At 52.0% G+C, this 22997-nt stretch overlaps 1 protein-coding gene and 1 pseudogene across 5 annotated transcripts; one reads left to right on the top strand and one right to left on the bottom strand.

Annotated features, from left to right (window-relative positions):
• The first annotated feature begins 1850 nt into the window (after positions 1–1850).
• Positions 1851–2253, top strand: LOC125124308 (60S acidic ribosomal protein P1-like; annotated as a pseudogene).
• Positions 2254–4489: 2236 nt separating this feature from the next.
• PLPP2 (phospholipid phosphatase 2) lies at positions 4490–15962 on the bottom strand. Of its 5 annotated transcripts, none has more exons than XM_047777845.1 (7): positions 15808–15917; positions 15478–15588; positions 12832–12983; positions 12417–12691; positions 5521–5578; positions 5104–5280; positions 4490–4933 (listed from the first exon to the last, which is right to left on the bottom strand). In XM_047777845.1, exons 1-7 carry the CDS (start codon positions 15857–15859, stop codon positions 4784–4786), a joined length of 975 nt encoding a protein of 324 aa, XP_047633801.1. In that variant the 5' UTR covers positions 15860–15917; the 3' UTR covers positions 4490–4783. The 5 variants fall into 5 exon arrangements, with proteins under 5 accessions (XP_047633801.1, XP_047633804.1, XP_047633802.1 ...); XM_047777848.1 differs by having other exon boundaries at positions 15492–15588; positions 15808–15915; XM_047777846.1 differs by lacking the exon at positions 15478–15588 and having other exon boundaries at positions 15808–15962.
• Between the last annotated feature and the right edge of the window lie 7035 nt (positions 15963–22997).

Here is a 22997-nt window from a genome sequence, read left to right as displayed (position 1 = left end):
CTGAGTGTCAAGGGTTGGTCTCCACGTCTGAATCAGATGCCTCCAGGAATGCTCTTCTGGCCTCAGGTATGGTGGTGCTGCTGCTGCATTACAGCTGGACCTGGGCTGGGCTGTGGTCTCTGATGATGTGAGGTGAGCATTTTCTCTGGAGGCCAAGAGAAGACATGCACAGGGGAGATCTGTGCACCCTTTATAGGGTGGATGCCTACTGTTGAGCAAACTTTTAAATTGGAGATTCTTTTTGTTTGTTTGTTTATGACTGCACCTATGGCATATGGAAGTTCCTGGGCCAGGGACTGAAATCTGACCCAACAGCCTTAAAGTACACTGTAGCTGTGGCAATGCAGGATCCTTAACCCACTGGATCAAACCCACACCTCCACAGTGACCTGAGTCACTGCAGTCAGATTCTTAACCCACCGTGCCACAGGAGAAACTCCACCAATTGGAAAATCTTATCCAGTGCCCTATATTCACCCAAAATGTGGCTATTAATTGCTATAAACTGGGCTTCTTTGATTCCAAAAACCACACTGATGAAAATGAGGTCAACAGAAAATTTCTGAAACACATTTATGTCAGCTAAGGGAAGAGTCAGCAGGCTGATAGGGGCCTAGGAGCTGTCCAGCTGCTGAAAATATGTTGAAAGCAGCTTAAGAAGAATCACAGATTTTAAAAATTGCAGTACAATCCCTCCCCAGCCCCTCCTAAGAGGTTCTAGATGGCAGAGAGTATCGTTGGGGGTGGCTACAAAAGTGGGTCCGAGCCTACTAAGCCTCCAGGAAGAATGCCCAAAGCATACAGCCTGGAGTGGTGACCCTATCAACAGCCCATTGAAGTCTAGAAGCAAAGCTTGAGGTGTACTCATGAGAACAGCACCTCCATGCAGCTGGGAATCACTGAGCAAAACTGCTACAGTAACCAAAGTTTCTCAATGAAGATTTTATGTGGTTGCCACTTAAATGGGGATTCAGTTGGTGAATCAGGAATGAGTAAAGTATTTTTCAGCTTGGAAGATTTACTTAGGCAGAGCTTTCCTATTTGGGATTAATATAAGAATCTTTTAAAATACAGTAAAGAGAATGACATAATGGACACCTATGTTCGTTAACTACTGAGCCACAACAGGAACACCTTCCTGTTGTCTTTTTTTTTTTTTTTTTCCTTTTTAGGGCCTCACCCACGGCATATGGAAGTTCCCAGGCCAGGCCAGGAGTCTAATAGGAGCTGCAGCTGATGCCACAGCCACAGCAATGCCAGATCCGAGCTGCGTTTGCAACCTATACCACAGCTCATGGCAACGCCAGATCCTTAACCTACTGAGCGAGGGGTCAAACTCACAACCTCATGGTTCCTAGTTGGATTTGTTTCCACTGTGCCAAGATGGGAACTCGCCCTCTATTGTCTTCTTGACCCTCTGCTCTGGCCTGGGCTACAACATCCCTCTGCTTCATGTTCTGCTTCATTTTCCAATTACAAAGTCTTCTCTGCACTAACGTTTTGAATACATTTCTCCCCACCCCACCCCACCCCTTTTTTTAGAGTTGTATCTGTGGTACCTGGAAGTTCTCAGGCTAGGTGTCAAATCAGAGCTGCAGCTGCAGCCTACACCACAGCCACAGCAACACTGGATCCAAGCCACATCTTTGACCTACACCACTGTGGCAAGGCCAGATTCCCAACCTACTGAGCGAAGCTAGGGATCGAAACTGCATCCTCATGGAGACAACGTCAAGTCCTTAACCTGCTGAGCCACAATGGGAACCCCCACATTTTCCCTTTAAAAATATATTCCTAGGTCCCTTTCCTCAGCTGCCACGTGGTGCTTGGTCCTTCCGAGGAAGCTAAGGCTGAGTTGAGGTGAGGCCCTCACTTCATCCAATAACTAGTACCTCGCCTGGCAATACCCACCTAGCATTCATCCACACCATGGCCTCTGTCTCTGAGCTCGTCTGCATCTACTCTGCCCTCATCCTGCATGACAGTGAGGTGATGGTCATGGAGGATAAGATCAATGCCCTCATTAAAGCAGCAGGTGTAAAATGTTGAGCCTTTCTGGCCAGGCTTCTTTGCAAAGGCTCTGGCCAATGTCAACATCAGGAGCCTCATCTGCAGCGTGGGGGCTGGTGGACCTGCCCCAGCAGGAGGTCCTGCCCCAGCCACCCACTACTGCCCCAGCTGAGAAGAAAGCAGAAGCAAAAGAAAGAAGAATCTGAGAAGTCTAATGATGATATAGCCTTTGGTCTTTTTTGACTAAACTTCTATAACACATTCAATAATAAAAAGCTGAGCTCTTAAAAAAAAATTCCTAGAAAAAGGCCCCCACCTAAACTGTTGGTGGGAATGTAAACTGGTACAACCACTATGGAAAACAGTATGGAGGTGCCTCAGAAAACTAAACATTATTATTATTATTATTTTTTGTCTTTTTGCCATTTTCTTGGGCCGCTCTTGCGGCATATGGAAGTTCCCAGGCTAGGGGTCGAATCGGAGCTGTAGCCACTGGCCTACGCCAGAGCCACAGCAACGCTGGATCCAAGCGTCTGCAACCTACACCACAGCTCACCGCAACGCCGGATGTTAACCCACTGAGCAAGGCCAGGAATCGAACCCGCAACCTCATGGTTCCTAGTCGGGTTTGTTAACCACTGCGCCACGACGGGAACTCCAGAAAACTAAACTTGATCCTGCTGTATAGCACTGGGAACTATATCTAGTCACTTGTGATGGAACATGATGGAGGATAATGTGAGAAAAAGAATGTGTGTGTGTGTGTGTGTGTGTAAGACTGAGTCACTTTGCTGCACAGTTGAAAATTGACAGAGCATTGTAAACCAACTATAATGGAAAAAATAAAAATCATTAAAAAAAAAGAAAATTAAATATAGAACTACAATATGATCCAGCAACCATTCCTGGGCATCTATCCAGACAAAACTACAATTCAAAAAGATACATGCAACCCTATGTTCACTGCAGCACTAGTCACAACAGCCAAGGCATGGAAGCAACCTAAACGTCCATTGACAGATGAATGAATTAAGATGATGTAGTACACAATGGAATACTACTCAGCCATAAAAAAAATCCAAAATGCCATTTGCAGCAACATGGATGCAACCAGAGATTCTCATACTGAGTAAAGTCAGAAAAACAAGTACCATATGAAACCACTTATAGGTGGAATCTAAAATATGACACAAATGAACCTATCTACAAAACAGAAATAGATTCACAGATATAGCGAACAGACTTGTAGTTGCCGATGGGGAGAGGGTAGGGAGTGGAATGGACTGGAAATTTGGGGTTAGTAGATGCAAACTATTACATTTAGAATGGATAAGCAATGAGGTCCTACTGTACGCACAGGAAACTATATCCAGCCTCTTGGGATAGACCATGATGGAAGATAATATGAGAAAGGGAATGTATGTATATGTATGACTGGGTCACTTTGTTGTACACCAAAATGGCAGAACATTGTAAATCAACTATACTTTAAAATATATATAATATACATTTAATAGACACATATTTATGTATAAATATAAATATATAGTTAATAAATAGATACATATTCCTCGAGGTTTGTCTATGGCCTTATCTATGCTGCTTCCCTGACATTCACTTGTGTAAGTGACGGGTGAGGGGTTCCCATTTCAGGGCAGAGTACAAGGGGACCCATTTTTGAAGCCCCCTGTGCACAGGGTCCAGGGAGCCAGAGGAGAGGGGTCAGGGCTGGGGGGTTCCAGTGAGCCCTCCAGGACACAGGGAGTGACAAATGGGAGCCCCAGGGACCTGAGTGTGCAGAGCTGCAGGTGGGCACTGCTGAGATGGGGCCATCCCAGAGCAAGGATGCCAGTCATCCCAGGGAACCGGCTCTGAGGCCTGGCAGGGGAGGGGTGCAGGGTATATCCCCCACCCCAAGCAAAAAGGGGACAAGGGGCTTGCTCCAGGCCAAGAACCCACATGTGACACCACAGCCAGCGTGGAGGTTCTACTGGGCTCAGGCATAGCTCTGTACATGATCAGCCTCTTGGGGGCACAGGCTCCCTGGCCACACTCTTACCCACGTGTGAATTTCTGCCCAGTTGCTTGCATTTAGGGGTTCAGGGCAGGAGGGGTGCCCTCGGCAGAGGCCTCCTTACTGGGAGAAGGGCAGAGGTGGAGCCACTTCATACCCAACCTGCACTCAGGGCTTTCTACTTCTAGCCTCCCCAGCCCCAGCTTGTGCATGGGGCTCACTCTGCTGGGTGACACCTGCTGCCTGGGTAGGTCCACCTGACCCCCAACCTTAGCACTGGGCCACAAACCAGTGGACCAGGCAGCAGCCAGCTATTCTTCTCTACCTCCTGCCCACTGGCCCAGAGCAGCAACTATGGGTGTGTCCGACTCACCTTGCTGAGCCCCAAACAGAGGGTCTCCCCCTCTGCTGTAGGAACAGAGTCCCCAGGACAGCCATAAAGAACAGAGGTGCTATTCACACTTGTCAAGCAAATGCCCTATTTTACTAAAAATCTGCATATACATTACATTTTACAAAAACAGCATCCATAAGGATCACTTGGTCCCTTCCCAAACCCAACAAAAGGGGTCCTGAGGAAGGGTCCCCCTCCAAACGCTAGGGCTGCCCCAGGCACCCCCAGACCCCTGGTCCAGTACACATGAGGTGTGTCAGTGGAACTTGCTCCAGGATCCAGCAGGGGCATCCAGAGCCCTCACCACCATCCCAGGTGAGGGACCTGCCAGGAACAAGGAACCCAGCTGGAAGCAGCTCCGGGTCTCAGGAGGAGGAGACCGGGTACCCATAGTGGTTGTGGTCGGCCTCGCCCAGGGTCAGTGTCAGTGACAGACTAGGCTTCCGCTCCAGCTCCTCCTCCTCTGGGCTGTGCTGCGGGGGCCGGACTTTGAAGAAGTCGGAGATGTACCGGACCTGGCGGAGGAGAGGAGGCAGGAGCTGATGGAATGGGAGGGGCGGTGGGCACCAGGAGGGGAGGGGCACGTGGCGGGGCAGTGAGGGGAGGATAGGAGAGAGAGCGGGAGGGTCTCAGGGTGAGGTCTCTGGTCAAGGCAGGGTCAGGAACCCCCCACCCCGGAGCTTACAGTGAGGCTGGCCACCAGCGCTCCCTGCAAGAGGCCGACAAGAACATCACTCCAGTGGTGCTTGTGGTCAGACACGCGGGTGTAGCCCACGTAGAGGGCAAAGGCCACCAGGAAGAACTGCACGGTGGGCCTCAGCAGCCGTGCCCACTTCCAGCAGAGCCGGGCCTGCACGTAGAGCTGGGGGGACAAGAGCAGCTGTTGGCACAGGAGCGTGCCAGGTGCCCACCAGCCCAAAGAAGTGGGTACCACCAAGGCCAGGAGTGTGTACCGGGTACACCCAGGGCCTCCAGTTCTTATGAACACACCAGTTAGTCCACCCATCACCACCAGCACCCACCCCATTTTACTGAGGCCCAGGCAAGGGGAGTGACTTGGCCTCGGCTCCACAATGGGCAAGTCACAGAGCTACAGACTCACCGCCAAGAACACCATGCAGTACATCCCAAAGGAGGAATGTCCAGAGTAGAAAGACAGCCTGAGAAAGGGGGTGGGGGTGTCAGGAAGGCGGCAAAGGGCAGCCCCTGAGGGCCCACCCTCTGAGGCCAGGCAGCTCCCTCAGCACTTCTGCCTTCAAACACCGGCCCCTGTCCCATCCTGCTGTGCCCCCAGGGCCAGGGCCCAGTACAAGGCAGGGTTTCATGTAGCACCACAGCCAGTGTCAGCACCTGCAATTCTTTCATCTTGTTTCTCTTTCTCTCTCTCTTTTTTTTTTTTTTTTTGCTTTTTAGGACTGCACCCGTGGCACGTGGAGATTCCCAGGCTAGGAGTCTAATTGGAGCAACAGCTGCCGGCCTACATCACAGCCACAGCAACACCAGATCTGAGCCACATCTGTGACCTACACCACACAGCTCATGGCAACACCAGATCCTTAACCCACTGAGCAAAGCCAGGGATCAAACCCGCAACCTCATGGTTCCTAGTCAGATTCGTTTCCCCTGAGCCATCATGGGAACTCCTTTCATCTTGTTTCTCTGATGACTCGAGGGAAAGTCTCAGCTGGGGCTCATGATCTTTAAGGCCTCCCCACCGAGACACTGCAGGCCTTGAATACAGAGCCCTGGGCAGACAACTGTGTCCCCCAAGTAGATACAATCACAGCTTCACCAGACCTGTGGCTGCCCAGGGGGAGGAGGTAGGGGAGGAATGACACAGGAGGGAGGTTGGGGTTAGCAGATATAAGCTGTTATGTATAGGATGGATAAGCAACAAGGTCCTACCATGTAGGAGAGGAAACTATATTCAATGTTCTATGATAAACCAACATGGAAGATAATATTTTTATTTTTATGTCTGTATCCTCAGCATATGGAAGTTCCCTGGCCAGGGACTGAATCCAAGCCACAAATGCAACCTATGCCACACCTGCGGCAATGCCTGATCCTTTCAACCTACTATGCCAGGCCAGGGAACAAACCCTAGCCTCTGCAGCAACCCAAGCCACTACAGTAGGATTCTTACTCCACTGCACCATGGCAAGGCCGTAAGCTCTCACCTCTGGCTTACCTTCAGGTACTGCACAAATAGGACGTGAGGGCTAAGACAGAGTTGTCAACTGACATGCCTCACATAGCACTCACACCCCACATGGTACACGGAGCCCATCTATAAACTGCAACTTTCTTCCTCCAGGTTCCAGGTATTTAAGAAGATATCTGTCCAATCACTAGCTAATCACTCAGCTGACAGCAGAACTTCATGGCCACTCATGACAAAGAATAAAGACTTTATAGGAGTTCCCGTCGTGGCTCAGTGGTTATGGAATCCAACTAGGAACCATGAGGTTGTGGGTTTGATCCCTGGCCTTGTTCAGTGGGTTAACGACCCGGTGTTGCCGTGAGCTGTGGTATAGGTTGCAAACGTGGCTCGGATCCCACGTTCCTGTGGCTCTGGCCTAGGCCAGCGGCTATAGCTCCGATTAGACCCCTAGCCTGGGAACCTCCATATGCTGTGGGAGTGGCCCAAGAAATGGAAAAAAAAAAAAGATTTTACAAAATTAGTTCAGAAAACTCACCAAGCAAACAACCAACAACCTATAACAAACAGTAACAACAACCCCCCAATCAGAGTAGAATCTGATTTCCAGAGTTGCTACATTATAGTATTAAAAATGTTTTTCAACAAAAACAACAAAGAACAAATTAGAAGGCATGCAGGGAAAAAAAATGGAGATACCCCGGGGAAAAAAAAGCCCATTAACAAAAGTTGTCCGTGAGGAAGCTGGGATGTGGGACTTACTAGATAAAGACTTTAAATATGCCATTTAAAGTATGTTCAGGAAGAGTTCCTATTGTGGCTCAGTGGGTTACGAACCCAAGTAGTATCCAGGGATTCGGGTTCAATCCCTGGCCTCGATTAGTAGGTTAAGGATCCAGCATTGCTGTGAGCTATGCTATAGGTCACAGATGGGGCTGAGATCCTGAGGTGCTGTGGCTGTGGTGTAGGCTGGCAGCTGCAGCTCCAATATGACCCCTGGCTTGGGAACTTCCGTATGCTAAAGGTGTGGCCCTAAAAAGCAAAAAGTATGTTCAGGAGTTCTCACTGTGGTGTAATGGGATTGGCAGCATCTCTGCAGTGCCAGGATGAAGGTTCAATCCCCAACCAGGTGTAGTGGGTTAAAAGGATTGAACACTGCCACAATTGTGGCTCAGATCTGATCCCTGGCCTGGGAACTCCATATACCTCAGGGTGGCCAAAAAAGTAAGCAAGTAAGTAAATAAATAAATAAAATATGTTCAGAGAGCAAAAACAGTGAGAATGTCTCGCCTAAAAGACAATACCAAAGGGAGTTCTCGGTGTGGTGCAGCGGAAACGAACCCGACTAGGGACCATGAGGTTGCGGGTTTGATCCCTGGCCTTGCTCAGTGGGTTGAGGATCTGGTGTTGCCGTGAGCTGTGGTGTGGGTCACCGACGTGGCTCGGATTTGGCATTGCTGTGGCACTGGCATAGGCTGGCAACAACAGCTCTGATTAGACCCCTAGCCTGGGAATCTCCATATGCCACAGGTGCAGCCCTAAAAAGACAAAAAAAAAAAAAAAGAAGAAGACAATACCAAAAAGAAATAGAAGTTGTAAAAAGAAACCAAATAGGAAGTCTGGATTCAAAACTATAGTATCTAAGATAAAAAATAACCAAAGGGGCTCAAAAGCAGACCTGAGCAGGCAGAAGGCTGTGTGAAAATGAAGATAGGTCAATTGAGATTTTTGGTCTAAGGGAAAAAAAAATTTTAATGAAGAGAAATGAATCGGTCTCAGTCTTGTGGTGGGCCACCATCAACTGTACCAACATATACACAACAGAACCCCAAAGGAGGAGAAAGGGGCAGAAAGAATATTTGAAGAGGTAATGACTGAAAACTTTACAAATTTCATGCAAAACATCAATCTACACATCCAAAGCTTGATGAACTCCAAATACAATAAACTCAAAGAGAGCCACAAAAAGACACATCATAATCAAAAGACACCAAGAGACAAAGTCAAGGAGAACATCTTGAAAGAAGCAAGAAAAGGGATTCATTTTGTATGAGGAATCCTTAATAAGATTAGTAGTTAATTTCTTATCAGAAACCATGATGCCAGAAGGATGACATATTCAAAGTACTAAACTGGTATATGCACACTGAAGTATATGGAATGATTGGCCAGTGGGGACCTGCTGCATAGCAGAGAACTCTAGCCAATATCCTGTGAAAATCTATGTGAGAAAAGAATCTGAAAGAGAATGGATATGTGTACATGTATAACTGAATCACTTTGCTGTACAGCAGAAATTATCACAACCTTGTAAATCAAATCAACTATACTTCAATAAAACCTTAAAATATAAAGAAAAAAGAAAAGAAACCATGGAGGCCGGGATGTCATATTTAAAGTACTTAAAGGGGGAAAAAAACCTGTCAATCAAGAATTCTAAGAGTAGTAGATGGGAACACCAACCAGAGTTCCCATGATGTTTCAGCGGAAATGAAATTGACTAGCATCCATGAGGACGCATGTTTGATCCCTGGCCTTGCTCACTGGGTTAAGGATCTGGTGTTGCTGTGAGCTGTGATGCAGGTAGCAAACACAGCTCAGACTCCATACTGATGTGGCTGTGCCGTGGGCCAGCAGCTACAGCTCCGATTCGACACCTAGCCTGGGAACTCTCATATGCTGTGGGTGCAGCCCTGAAAAAAAAGCAAAAAAAAAGCAGCTATTTAAAATATAAACATCAGGAGTTCCCATTGTGGCGCAGCAGAAACGAATCCGACTAGGAACCATGAGGTTTCAGGTTCGATCCCTGGCCTTGCTCAGTGGGTTAAGGATTGCCATGAGCTGTGGTGTAGGTCGCAGGTGTGGCTTAGATCTGGCGTTGCTGTGGCTGTGGCTGTGGCTGGCAGCTCTAGCTCTGATTAGACCCGTAGCCTGGGAACCTCCATATGCCGTGGGTGCGGCCCTCAAAAGACAAAAGAAAAAAAATTTTCTTAAAATAAATAAATAAAATATAAACATCAGAGTTAATGTGTTTGGGTTTATCATTTGTTTTTTTTAATGATTTTTATTTTTGCCATTATAGTTGGTTTACAGTGTTCTGTCAATTTTCTACTGTACAGCAAGGTGACCCAGTTACACACACACACACATAAATATACACATTCTTTTTCTCACATTATCCTCCATCATGCTCCATCACAAGTGACTAGATATACTTCCCAGTGCTATAGAGCAGTATCTCACTGCTTATCCCTTCCAAATGTATAATTTGTTTTTACCTACATGATTAAAAAAGAAAAAACATCCTACTGTATAGCAGAGGGAACTATATCCAGTTCCTTAGGATAGACTGTGATAGAAAATAATATAAGAAAGGGAACGCATGTGTGTTTGTATGTGTATATATACATACATACATATATAAATATGTATATATATATATATGACTGGGTCACTTTGCTATACAGCAGAAATTGGCACATTGTAAATCAACTATAGGAGTTCCCGTCGTGGTGCAGCAGAAACAAATCTGACTAGGAATCGTGAGGTTGCAGGTTTGATCCCTGGCCTTGCTCCATGGGTTAAGGATCCGGCATTGCCGTGAGCTGTGGTGTAGGTCGCAAACACAGCTCGGATCTGGCATTGCTGTGGCTCTGGCATAGGCTGGCAGCTGTAGTTCTGATTAGAACCCCTAGCCTGGGGACCTCCTTATGCCATGGGTGTGGCCCTGAAAAGGACAAAAGACGGGGGGGGGGGGGGGAAGACAAACCTTTAAAATAAATGAATAAATAAATCATCTATACTCTAATAAATTTTAAAAAATAATAACAGAAACTGCATACAACTAGATTTATTCTCGTCACTCCACAATGAATGCAAGTGTTGAATCATGTTGTGCATTTGAAATCAATATAATGTTATATGGCAACTATACCTCAATTTAAAAAAAAAAAAAAAACGTGAAACAATTTTTTTCTTTTCTTATTGTTTTTTTTTTGTCTTTTGTCTTTTTAGGGCCGCACCTGCGGCATATGGAAGTTGCCAGGCCAGGGGCCAAGTTGGAGCTACAGCTGCCAGGCCATACCACAGCCACAGCAACTCGGGATCCAAACCATGTCTGTAACCTACAACACAGCTCACGACAATGCCAGATCCTTAATCCACCGAGCAACGCCAGGGATGGAACCCGCATCCTCATGGTTACTAGTCAGGTTCGTTATGGCTGAGTTACAATGGGAACTCCCTGAAACAATAATTATAAACCTATATTGATGAGTATACAACGTATAAACTTTCCAACTAAAAGGCATAGATTGGAAAATGGATTAAAAACATAATCTAACTTCATGCCACATACAGGAGAATCATTTTACATTCAGAGAAACAAATAGGTTAAAGTACAAGAATGGAAAAAATATTCCATGCAACCAGTAATCAAAAGACAGCCAGGGTGGTTCTAGTATTCTCAGACAAAATAGACATTAAGACGAAAACTGTTAGGAGACAAAGGACATTATGTGTGAGAAAAAGGATTTGGAGTTCCCATTGTGGCACAGCAGAAATGAATCCAACTAGGATCCATGATGTTGCATGTTTGATCCTTGGCCTCACTCAGTGCATTAAGGATCCGACGTTGCTGTGAGCTGTGGTGTAGGTCACAGACTCGGGCTCAAATATGGCATTGCTGTGGCTGTGGTGTAGGCCAGCAGCTATAGCTCCAATTCAGCCCCTAGCCTGGGAACTTCTATATGCCAAGGGTGTGGCCCTAAAAAGCAAAAAAAAAAAAAAGAAAAGGATTGATCCATTAAGAAGACAGAACAATTAGACATAAACACCTAACAGAGCCCAAAATACATGAAGCAAAAACTGAGAGAAGCTACAACATGGGTGAACTTTGGAACATGGAAGAATCTAGACACAGTGTGTGTGACTCCATTGACAGGAACCGTCCAGAACAGGCACATCCACACAGAGAGTGGGTTCCTGGTTGTCAGGGGCTGGGGAGGGGGCACTAGCTTGTGGACATGGACATGGAGCTTCTTTCTGTGTGATGAAAATATTCTAGGAGTTCCCTCTGTGGAGCAATAGGATCGGCAGCGTCTCTGCAGAACCAGGACGCAGGTTGGATCCTTGACCAGCTCAGTGGGTTAAAGGATCTGACATTGTTGCAGCTGAGGTATAGGTCGCAAGTGCTGCTGGAATCTGATCCCCTGGCCCAGGAGCTCCATATGCCTCGGGCAGCCAAAAAAGAAAAAAAAAAAAAATTCTATATTGGATAGTAGGGATGGATGCCCAATGTTGGGAAAGTACTAAAAATCAATGAAATGTATACATTAAGATGGTTAAATTGAGGGATTGTATCCTATGTATATTTTATTTAATTTTTTAAAGAAGGAAAATAAGGTCACCAATTAAGTGAAAAGTTTCTCAGTAGAGATGAGAGATGATGAGAAGCAAGCGGAAGAGCCTGAAATTCAGGGGAGGTAGGTCACTCCTCCTGACATCTACTGTTCTGCTCCAGGACCCGACATCCCTGGCCCCCACCCCAACCCCAACCCTTGTCTTCAAGAGCAGGTCCAAGAGCACCTCCAGGCTTTGTTCCACCCTTGTCATCTACCCAACATGTGGTCTTTTTGCCCTTCTCTGGCAACTCATCCGGCAATATCTGGCTCCTGACAATCCTCCAGCCCCCACTCTCCTCCCCAGGGGTGGGGTGTCTGTGGCCCTGGTCCCTCAGCACTGCCCATCTGGACTCCAGTTCCCACTGGTGTGGAGTGTCTATGACTCAGGCCCCCTAGCACCACCCACCTGGACTCCAGCACCCCAGCACTGCCCACCTGGACTCGGTGACATTAGCAGGGCTTCCCCTGCACACATCCACCTGCACATACACCGAGCAGTTGACACGGCTCCAGTCGGGGTCACACACCGCCAGGAAGTTGGGTCGCAGCCGGCCAGTCATGTACTTAGCCAGGTCTGTCAGCGACTGGCTCACTGCAGCCCCAAACAGGAATGTCCCCAACACCTTGTAAAGGGCGGCCAGGTAGTTGTTGAAGTCAGAGCGGGAGTAAAGGCGGTCTGTGTACACCAGATAGGCCTCCCCGGCCGACACCTGCGGGGAAGCAGCCAAGGGCTTCAGGGGTCAGGGTTCCCGGCCTCCCTGAGGTCACTGGTCTTCCCCACAAACACCACCCTGAGCAGAAGCTACCTGCTAACAAGCCATCCCGCTCTACCAGTCCCCCCGGGCCTTACCAGGATGACAGTGGCTGTGATGATGACCCCAGCCATGAGCCCATGGGTGATGGTGTCTGGACGGTAGGGGTACCGGATGGAGTCATCTCCGCAGTAGAAGCCTCGCTTGTATGGGGCGTTCACAAATGTCAGGATGGTGAAAGGCAGGGAGGCTGGGTGGGGAGAGGAAGCCGTGGCCACGAGGGTCTCCCCACCACACAAAGGGGCCTGTGCCTGGCACTGGACACCTGCTGAGGCCTCCCTCCTGGTTTCCTCACCTCTGGGCCTACCTGACAGCTGGGAGGAGCTTTCCTCCTGGCAAGTAGGAGGTTGTGACCCCATTAAAACTCTTCCCAGCTCCCCATCATCAGACAGACACCAATGTCCTCCCCAGGTGCTGTCCACCCCCACCCACATCTCCCACCCTCTGCCCTCACTCACTTCCCTCAGCCTCCTCTCTGCCCTTCACAAATGCCGGCAAGCATCCACCCCAGCCTTCACTCCTGGCCTTCTCACTGCCCAGAACCTCTCTGATTTCCATCCACCCTCCCGCCAGCCCCATGCCTGCAGTCACTCTTACAGCAGGAAGCTTCCATCCTTCTTGCTTCCCAACCGTGTGTAACTATGCAATCTGTGTAGGATGCTGGAATGGCCCCCACACCCACCCCCTCCATGAGCAGCCTGGGTCAGGGGAGGGGAACTGTTGTGTTCCAGGCTGGGTCCCAGAGGCTGCTCAGGGTCCCAGAGAAGGGAGGACTCCTTGCTCACAGCTCAAGGGCTGGCCAGGGATCAGGAACACACCAGGGCGAGGCCTGCATGCACCCACTGTCCTTGGGCCAGCCAGGCCCTGGAAGCTCAGTCCAAAGGTCCATTCAGGAGCCATAGGCACAGGCACAGCACTGGAGTCCTGCTCCCCAGGGTGCAAGAGACCAAGCCAGGCAGGGTGCCCTTTGCCCCAGGCAAGGGCATGTCATATGTGTAAAAGGGTGTGGCTCTGCTGGGGCCTGAATACCAGAGCAGGAGGAGGGCAGGGCCAACTCCAGCTTCCAAAGGCCAAATTCAAGGACCGCCCCCCAGCACCACTCATGGGAAAGACTCAGCAGAGAAAACAGAGGGTCTGCCTGGTGGAGCTGAGAGGAGCTGGGAATAAAAATAACAGGTTCAGATGACCGGAATCCCGGAGCTGGCTCAAGAGGGTGTCAGGCAGGCCCCACAGAGAAGGTGGCTTAAAGGGGGAAGTTCCGGGCAGATCTGGGGACAAGCACAAGGCAGAGGGATGGCCAGTGCAAAGGCCTGGAGGTGGGCCTGCAGGGCTGGAGCTCTGGGGAGAAGGGCCCTGCGGCAGGGGTGGGGAGGAGGTTGGGAGCCATGAGTGAGGTGGGGGCTCAGGTGGGCTGGAGCAGAGGGAGGGAGCACGTTCTCATAGGATCTCTCTGACTGCTGTGAATGAGGGCAAGGGGAAGGCAGAGAGGCCCAGGAGGGGGAGGGGCAGGGCTAGAAGATGCTGAGAAAGTAAGTTGAGCCCTCTACCCACAGCCTGACCAGGGCAGGGGCTTATACAGGGTGCCTGTCACCCTCCTAACTCCTGTTCCCAGCCCTTTCTTCTAGAGATTCAGACACCCCCAATCGGATTGGGAGCTGGGCTCTCCTGGGACTCAGGCAGCAGAGCTCAGAGCACAAGAATCTGTCCCTACGTCCCCATGGCAGACACCACCAGAGCCTCCCACCCTCACATCACCCCCCAGGATTTTTCTCAGGGCCCCTGCCATCATTTAAAAGTGCACTGTTCATGCACTGAACAGAATGGGAGCTGGGTCTGCCTGGGCCCCCAGCACTTGGCGCACAGCAGTGGCACACAGCCTAATCTCCACACCTGCCCTCCCCATTGCTGTGTGATCCCCAGCAGGTGGCTGAACATCTCTGGGAGAAAACTGGGAGTCATAACAGCACCTCCTTCACAGGCTGTTTGGAGGAAAAGTTTTAATTTGCATGTCTCTTAGTGCCTGGCATACAGTTAAGTGCCACACGAATGTTCAAATAAGTAATACAAGTTCTCAGAAAATGATGCCCAGAGTTGGCAGACGCCCCCTGGGGACTTCCTACTGGCACCTGGTCCACTCCAAAAGGGGTCTCTTCTGGGACATGGGAGGAGAGCCTGGACTCAGCAATCAGTCAGGACTGACCCCTCGGTTCCTAGCGGAGGGCAGGAACCAGACTGGGGGGAGGGCAATTTAGGCCGGAGGGGCTCCTCCCTGCGCCGGGGGTAGAATTCCGGGGCCATTGTCCACACAGCCCCAGAGCAAACACTCAGCCTTTGTTCCTGGGACCCTGGAGGAGGGGCGGGGAGAGGGGGCCTCGGGCGGCCCCCTCCCCCCGCGCCTGGCTTGCAAACTCGCTGGACAGGTTTGGTGCGCGCCACCGCGAGGCCTCCAGTTCAACAGCAGCCTGAGGCTCAGATTTCTCCGGTCTCTCCCAGGCCCGAGGCGGGAGGGCGGCTGGGCGCAGGTTCGAATCCCACCACTCCCCGTCTCCCGGGCCAGGGCTCAACCCCCTCAGAGCCCACGGGGACTGCCAACCGAAGGCGAAGGGTAGAGGGCCTCCTGGCGGCGACCTGCAGCCGCTCCCGCACCGGCCCGCCCCAACCTGGCCACCGCCCGCGTGAATCACCCTCCCGGCCGAACCGAGCGGCGCTGCGCCTGGCGGGCGGCAGGGGGAGGCTCGTGCGGCCCCGGAGGCGACTTCCTGCTGCCGCGGGCGGAGGACACCGACTCCTTCGATCTGGGATACGGGGGAAACAAGGCCGGGGAGGGCGCACTCAGGCGCCAGGGCACGCGGGGCCCAAAGGTCCTCCCCTGGGGTCCCCCCTACCTTCATGGGCCTCCAAGAGGTGGAAGCACCGCGGCTCCCCACCCGTCCCACAAACTTTCGCGGGACCGGGGACCCGCACCGTCTGGGAAGGGAGTCCCCCCCTCACACCGGGGTCCCCTCGGCTCTTACCGACCAGCACGCACAGCACGTCGAGCAGCACGAAGACCCACCTCCGCTCCATGCCGCCCCCGCCCCGGGCCGCGCCCGCGACCCCCGGCGCCCGTCCCAGCGCGTCCCGTCGCGTCCCGGCCTGGCCGCGGGGTCACATGGCCGCGGAGCCTGGCCCAGTCGGGGAGCGGCGGGCAGGGCAGGGGAGCGGCGGGCTGGGCGGAGCGGACCAGCCGGGGGAGGGGGCGGACTCTGCCCCCGCCCCGCCCGCAGCGCGCAGCGGGGAGGGGCGTGGGGTGCGCGCCAGGGTGCGTCCCGGGACCCGCGGCCTAGAGGAGAGGTTGTCAACGCCCAGCACTACCTTTACCCCCAGACCGGGAGGCTGGGGCTCAGTGTCACACACGGATTGGGTCGGTCGAGTCGGGGCGAAAGAAAGGACAAACGAAGGGGTGATTGAGGGGGTGAATGGACAGGCCTGCAGGATGTGGTGTGGAGGAGCACGAAGCTCTGGCTCCCACAGGATGCACTAGGTGTGATGTGCCCTTTGCGCCTCGGTTTCCTTTCTGGGGAATGGCACTGGAGCTGCTGTGTCTTAAAAACCAGTGAATCAGGAAGTGCCTAAAAATTGATGGGGTGTCATGACTTAATGGCGGAGTTTTTCTTTCTTCCTAATGCTAAAATCCTGGTGGCCCTTCCATCCCTGGTATTTTAGATCAAGTTCCTCAATGCCCACCTTGTTTGTGGCAGGCCCTGCGCCTAGGTAGCGCCTATGTAGCACTCTTAACAGCCCCTTTTACAGAGCAAACTGTGCCAGGAGCTAGGAGCTTGCTCACACACTTTTGAAAGGGTTAGAGTTAGGGTCTGTGCCCCGTACCCACACCAGGTCTCATAGTAGCCCTAAGCTGGGAGGTGCCCGGCGGTCAGGCACCAAAGCTGGGGAAACTGAGGCCCAGGGGCACATCACACCCACTGTGTCCACACACCCATGCCAGATCCTCTGGGTTGGAGCCATCTGAGGGGACTTGGGGAGGGTCCCCACCTCCTGGAGAGCCCCTCCTTGACCTGGCAGGACACAAGAGGTTCTGTCACTCTCTCAAGGTCACACAGTGGGAAGACTCAGGGCTGGGGTTTGAATCCAAGCAGCCTGGCCCCAGCCTAACCTCCAAACCAGGTTCACCAGCCCACCACCTCCAACAATCTCAAAACAGAAGATGTTCTTTGAGTTTCTTTCAGAGATGAAGGGAGCCAGGTCCAGAGAGGGGCAGCCCTTGGCCCAGGTCAAGAGTCCCTGACCTTGCTTTCAGGAAGGATGAACAGCAGCCTGCACTGTGGAGGAGTGGGGTGCACTGTTGGAGTGGAGTGCAGGAGGAAGCCAAGGGGCTGGGGGTGGGGGGAACAGTGCTCAGCTACTCTTTAGCTCTACCATTGGCCAGATGGTGGGGTTGAGGAGGTGTCTCTGACCAGGGTCCCCTGCACCCTGGAACAACTTTTCTTTAGGCAGGACAGCAGACAGCACCCCCCCCACCACCTCCACACACACTCAAAATAACTCAGCCCACCCCCAAGACATGACAGCGTTCCGCATGGAAACTGCTGGACCTGGATTTTCCGTCTGCGGTGTGGCAGAGACACAATGTGGGAGGCAAGTCCCAGCAACCGCCCCTTTCCAACCACATGCCTGGAGGAGTTGGGAGGGCATATCCTAAAAATGCGGCTTCCTCCCTCACCCCCAGACTTCCTCCCAGGCGCCAGAAGAATCAGATTACTTGTCGGAGGGTTTGTCTCTCTCCTGAGCAGGGTCCAGTTTCAGGCCCTGGGGGGACCCAGCCTCCTGGACTCCACCCAGAGTGACTCCGCCCACTGGCTTTCCCTATTGCACTCAGGGAGGGCAGGCCCTTCATTCATTCATCAATTCATTCATTCATTCTTCACATCACAGGAATTACCTGACAAAAATACATGAGCAGGTGCCTGGCATATTTTACATAAATGTTATCCAGCATTGTTATTTTGGCACTTTTTTCACTTTAACCTTGCTCTCAGGGTACTCTTGACACTTTCATCACATTGGAATCAATGAAATGGAAGGTTCTTTATTGGGCACCTACTGTGTGCTGGGAGGGACATGCCAAAGAGGAGCGTGGTGGTGGGGCCAGCCTAGGTGGTGGCTGTGGGGTTGGACCCAGGAGTCTCTAGGAGGCTCCTGAGGGGCAGGTGGAGACTGGGTGGGAAGGAGCATGGCCTGTGTGCTGGCTGGAGACAGGCGTGAGGCTGGAGCCTGTTGTGGCCACCCTCCCCTCCCTGCTGACCTCAGTTTCACCCTGTCCTTAAAACACCTGGGCAAGGTCAAGATTAAAATGTACTGAGGGCAGCAAGGATTAGGGTTGGGGATATAGGATCAGGGCTGGCTGGGGAATCTGCTTTAGGCCAGTTGGGGTTAGCCCTCCCTGGAAACAGAGCCGAAGCTGGGAGCTGGCATGGCTGCTCCCTCACCTGAAGTTGGGAGTCCTCTAGTTGGGTCCTGGGCCTCAACTGTGTGCCCTGGGGGACTAGACCACTCCTGGTGCCTGGTGATCACTCCCAGGCAATGATGCCCAGGGCAGTTGGCTCAACCTGGAGACAACCATTGTCCCCAAATGGAGCATCACAAAGATTAAGGGACAGGTGCCCAGGGAATGGGCAGAAAGGTGTCCTGCACACAGTAGGTGCCACCTGAGTGCAGCCTGTAGTCCCGCCTCTTTCTGTACTTCTCCTGGGGCTCAGGCCACACAGGAGTCAACTCCCTGACATGGGGCTTTCCTCCCTGCTGAGGGTCCTGGAGCCCAGGCTGTACCCTGGGTGGCTGTGCCAGGTATGCCTGGCAGGGAAGGTTAAGTGGGTGATGGGTGCCTCAGTTTTTCCATCTGAACAATGGACACAGGACAGCATCCCACCCCCACTCCCATCCCCTGGTTGTAGGAAGACCCACTAGGAAGCACTACTGGAGGGTTAACTGAGTAGAAAACAGAAGGGGTAGGTACCTGGGGTTGGCTTCCATCAGAACCAAGTATCAATTCGTGCAGAATCCCAAGACTGCATTGCTCTAGGAATTGGCAACCCCACAAGTTTCCAGTCAGGGACAGAGTGCCCTTCCTGACTCTACTGCTACATCCCGGGAGCCCAGTCCTGGTGCAGACCACCCTGACAGCACAGCCCTCTTCATGCCCCACCCCTGTGTCTGCCACCTCTCGTAAGCTCTGGCACCGGCTCAGTCTCTCTGCCTGTCCCCCGCCTTGAGCCCCAGGAGGGTGGGGATAGCACAGACTCAGTGCTTAATCTGTGTTCCGTGTGAAAATGAACCAGCACCCAAGCTTTGGCAGGATCACAGCCAACCAAGACAGGCACTGTGAGCATCCTCACCTCGGAGAGCTGCCCTCCACCTGCCTCTCTGAGAAAGGAGGAAGCTGATGCAGCCCACACCAGCATACACTCACTCAGCCCCATTCATGCCTCTTCCATTCGTCTCCAAAGCCAGGACTCCAATCAAGGAGCAGCTCGTGCAGACCTGAGATCACTGCAAGGCTTATGAGCGTGAAGCAGGTCCTGCAAAGGAGGGCTGGGAGTCCTCTGAACCTCAACAGCTGAGAGCCCCCTTTCCATGTCACCATCACTGTCCTGTGTTGCCCCCTGGGCACGGCCTGGAGCAGGGGCTATGTTCACCTCCTCATGGATTTCCAGTCTTCCCTGAACAGGGGCTGTGGCCCCAACTACACAGGAGGGCTGGGGAGTGGTATGTGATTGGAGCAGGGACCTCCGCACATGCCCCTGCATGCCAACCTATGCCACTAGAGCCCACCCTCCCCAGCTCTGCTGGGGGTAGCTTGACCAGGCTCCACCTATTGGGCCCCTAAGATCAGGAGGCACTGCAGGGTTGAGTCGGCCTCCGGGGTGGTGGGACCAGAGCGGCCTCTGCTGGACAGTGAGGTGAAGCTACAGCTCAGCCCTGATCTTGGCACCTTCATGGGCATCCAGCATGCCAGGCATCCAGTCTCTGGGTCCTTACAGCAGCCCAGGAACAGGGTTGCCGGATTACAGTATCTACGCAGGACGTGGTTAAATTTGAATCCCAAGTAAGCAACTAATCTTTTGGGTTTTTTTGTTTGTTTGCTGCATCCAAGGCATATGGATGTTTCCAGGCCAGGGAACAAACCCATGCCTTCGCAGAGACAACACCAGATTCTTAACCTACTGCATCACAGCAGGAGCTCTCCAAAGCATTTTTTAATATGTATGTCCCAAATATTGTATGGGATATACTTACACTAAAATATTCGTTTACCTGTAATCCAGCTCTAACTGGTGCCCTGTTTTTCACCTGTGATTCTTGGTTTCATCCAAGAACCACAAACCAGGAAAACAGGAACTATGGGGAGCCCAACCCCCACTGTGAAAAGGAAGCCCTGGATAAACTAAAATACAGTTAACACTTCTCTATATAAGAAGTCTATCCCAGAGGCCAGTGGAGGCATCTAGCACCAGGACAGAGGCGGGGCCCATGGGTGTGGCTCTGGTGCAGCTGACACCTGCCTGTTGAGTCTGGGATGGAAAGTAGGTGGGAAGACACCTGAGCCAGAGGTGCAGCAGCAGCACAGTGGCCTGCCTGTGATGGACCGCGGAGACTAACATCTCACTGCTGCTACAGACAGGCCAGTATCAACTGCTCACTAAAGGGTTTTTCGTACAGTGTCCAGTGATGGCCAACAGGAACCTAAGTTTCTGGTTGACACTGGGGTGAGGACAGCCTCTCCCACTCCACTGCAGCTTCCTCCCAGGCAACTTCCCAGGTCCTGGCCTCAGGGAAAGCTTCCTTCACCTGGCCTCCCTCCTCTCCCTGGCTGCTACCCTGGCTGCCACCCCTTCCTGCCCATGGGTTCTTGGCTCCGGTGACTCCTCCCACCCAGAATACCAGCCCCTCGCTGCCAGGCCTGTCCCCCATGTATGGAGCAAGGACCCCTACTGGCCAGTTACAGGTGCAGCTATAAGCACCAGACCCAGGGAGCTTTGCTGAGCTACTTAAGGTAGAGGGCTTGGAGCTGCTGGTGGCCGCCTCTCAGCATCATGGAGGGACATGTGCCCAGAAGGGAAATGAGAGAAGGCAGAAAGCAAAGAAGCAGCACACAGTAGCAGCACCAATGCTTGGCTCTGAGCCCCTGGCATCCCTGGACGGGGCCGGCATGCGACTCCCGCAGTCTCAGGACAGGCACCAATGCTCTGAAAGCCAGGAAGATGGAGGTGACCCGGTTACAGCCAGGAAGGCCCATGAGTGGCAGTCATGCCATGGGGAAGCCGGGCAGGACAGGGCAGGACCCAAGTTGACACTAGATCAGCGACTTGTTTAAACACAACCAGGAGAGGAGATGTGGTGACCCATGATCATGGGGAAAACAGTTAACAGTAGTGTATCCAGAAAAGATCCAGGGGCTGGAACAGCAAAGACGTAGGTAACTACTATAAAAGAGATAAAGAATGTACAGGAAAGGAGAAAAACGAGACTTTCAGCAAAGGAATGAAAAAAAGAGAAACTGCAAATACCAGCATCAAAATGTACAGCATATGAGTCAAGGATGTGGTGGGATGGGCTAAGTGGCAGCTGGAGGAGTGGAAGTGGGAGGACGAGAGACCAGAGGTCCAAATACAGAGAGGACAGCTGACATGCACGGCGCTCTCGGGACAACACTGGTCTCGGCCAAGTAATGGGGGCCCAGGATCAGAGCAAGAAGGGGTGGCAGAAACATCCCACCAGATATTGGCCAGGGTGCCCCCACACCGATGAAGGGCACCAACCCTCAGGTCCAAGAAGCTCCCTGTTGGGAACAACACCAGGCGTATCAAAACAGAGAAGATCAGGGTCAGGAAAAAAAGACATCATATTTAGGGACACAAATAAGGATGACAAATTTCTCATTGGAAACAACAGAACCCAGTGATAAGTGAATGTCTTTAAAGTGCTGAAAGAAGTCAACCTAGAGTCTTTTTTTTTTTTTTGTCGTTGTTGTTGTTGCTATTTCTTGGGCCGCACCCGCGGCATATGGAGGTTCCCAGGCCAGGGGTCGAATCGGAGCTGTAGCCGCCGGCCTACACCAGAGCCACAGCAACGCGGGATCCGAGCCGCGTCTGCAACCTACACCACAGCTCACGGCAACGCCGGATCGTTAACCCACTGAGCAAGGGCAGGGACCGAACCCGCAATCTCATGGTTCCTAGTCGGATTCGTTAACCACTGCGCCACAACGGGAACTCCTTAACCTAGATTCTTAACCAAGTTTTAAACAAAAAGTGCTGGGAAGACAAAGGAGGGGTTGGGGCCTTTCCAGCCAAGGAGGACTGAGAGCACACTGCACAGACCCATGGCCTGCCCCCGGAGACTGGGGACCCAGGACCCCAGGGAGGGGCAACACCCACCTTTTAGAGGCTGTGGGAAGCATCTACCAGAACAGCCCAAACCCAACCTGACAACTCTACCCCAACAGCTGGAAGGGTCGCGGAGCCACAGGCAGGATCAGAAAATGCAGTGACTGCTCAGGAAGGTGGCTTGGAGGTTCCCACAAAACTAAACATAAAATCACCGCATGATTCAATCCAGACACCTGCACGCGGGTATTCACAGGAGCTTACTCCTGAACTGCCCACACCTGGGAACCTCCAAGGGGCCCTCCGGCAGGTGCACATAAACACCACAGGCTAACCAGGAAACTAAATGTTATTTGACACGAAGAAAAAAAACTACCACGGAAAGCCACGGAGGAACCTGAAATGTACACACCTCGGGCAAGCAGCCAAACTGGACGGCCCCATGCAGATTATATACGCCAGGCACATCTCACCCAAACCGCTCACAATCAGCAGGAGAAACCTCAAAGGCAGGCAGAGCAAGAAACACAGATTAGGATGCAGCAGACTTCTTTCTGAAGAGGAACTGAGCATGGCAGGACAAGGCCTCTAATACCCCGAAGTAAAGTGCCAACAGACCAGAAGCTCCAGTGACCACGACTCTGTACCACTCTCATCCCACCACCCCACAGCCTAGGGCCCAGCTGCCACAAGCCCTCTGCAAAGGCTTAGCCCTGAATCTAGGGAGACCCCCAACTGCACACACCCACACAAATGGTCCCTGAGCCTCTTCCTTGGCCCTGCCTGCCAGCCCCAACCCCTGCACATGCTGGGACCCCAGC

This window comes from Phacochoerus africanus, chromosome 4 (assembly GCF_016906955.1).
Source record: "Phacochoerus africanus isolate WHEZ1 chromosome 4, ROS_Pafr_v1, whole genome shotgun sequence".
Classification (NCBI taxonomy): Eukaryota; Metazoa; Chordata; class Mammalia; order Artiodactyla; family Suidae; genus Phacochoerus; species Phacochoerus africanus.
This window is presented reverse-complemented; position numbering and strand designations above follow the sequence as displayed.

Bases quoted from the DNA above. Each gene is read 5' to 3' on its own strand.
- PLPP2 (XM_047777844.1), bottom strand. From the start codon at position 13,152: ATGGGGTCACAACCTCCTACTTGCCAGGAGGAAAGCTCCTCCCAGCTG. The intron at 5,281-5,520 runs GTGAGTCTGTAG...TTGTCCCCCCAG, and splicing joins ACTGCATGGTGTTCTTGGCG to CTCTACGTGCAGGCCCGGCT. The intron at 4,934-5,103 runs GTAAGCTCCGGG...CTCCTCCGCCAG, and splicing joins CGCTGGTGGCCAGCCTCACT to GTCCGGTACATCTCCGACTT.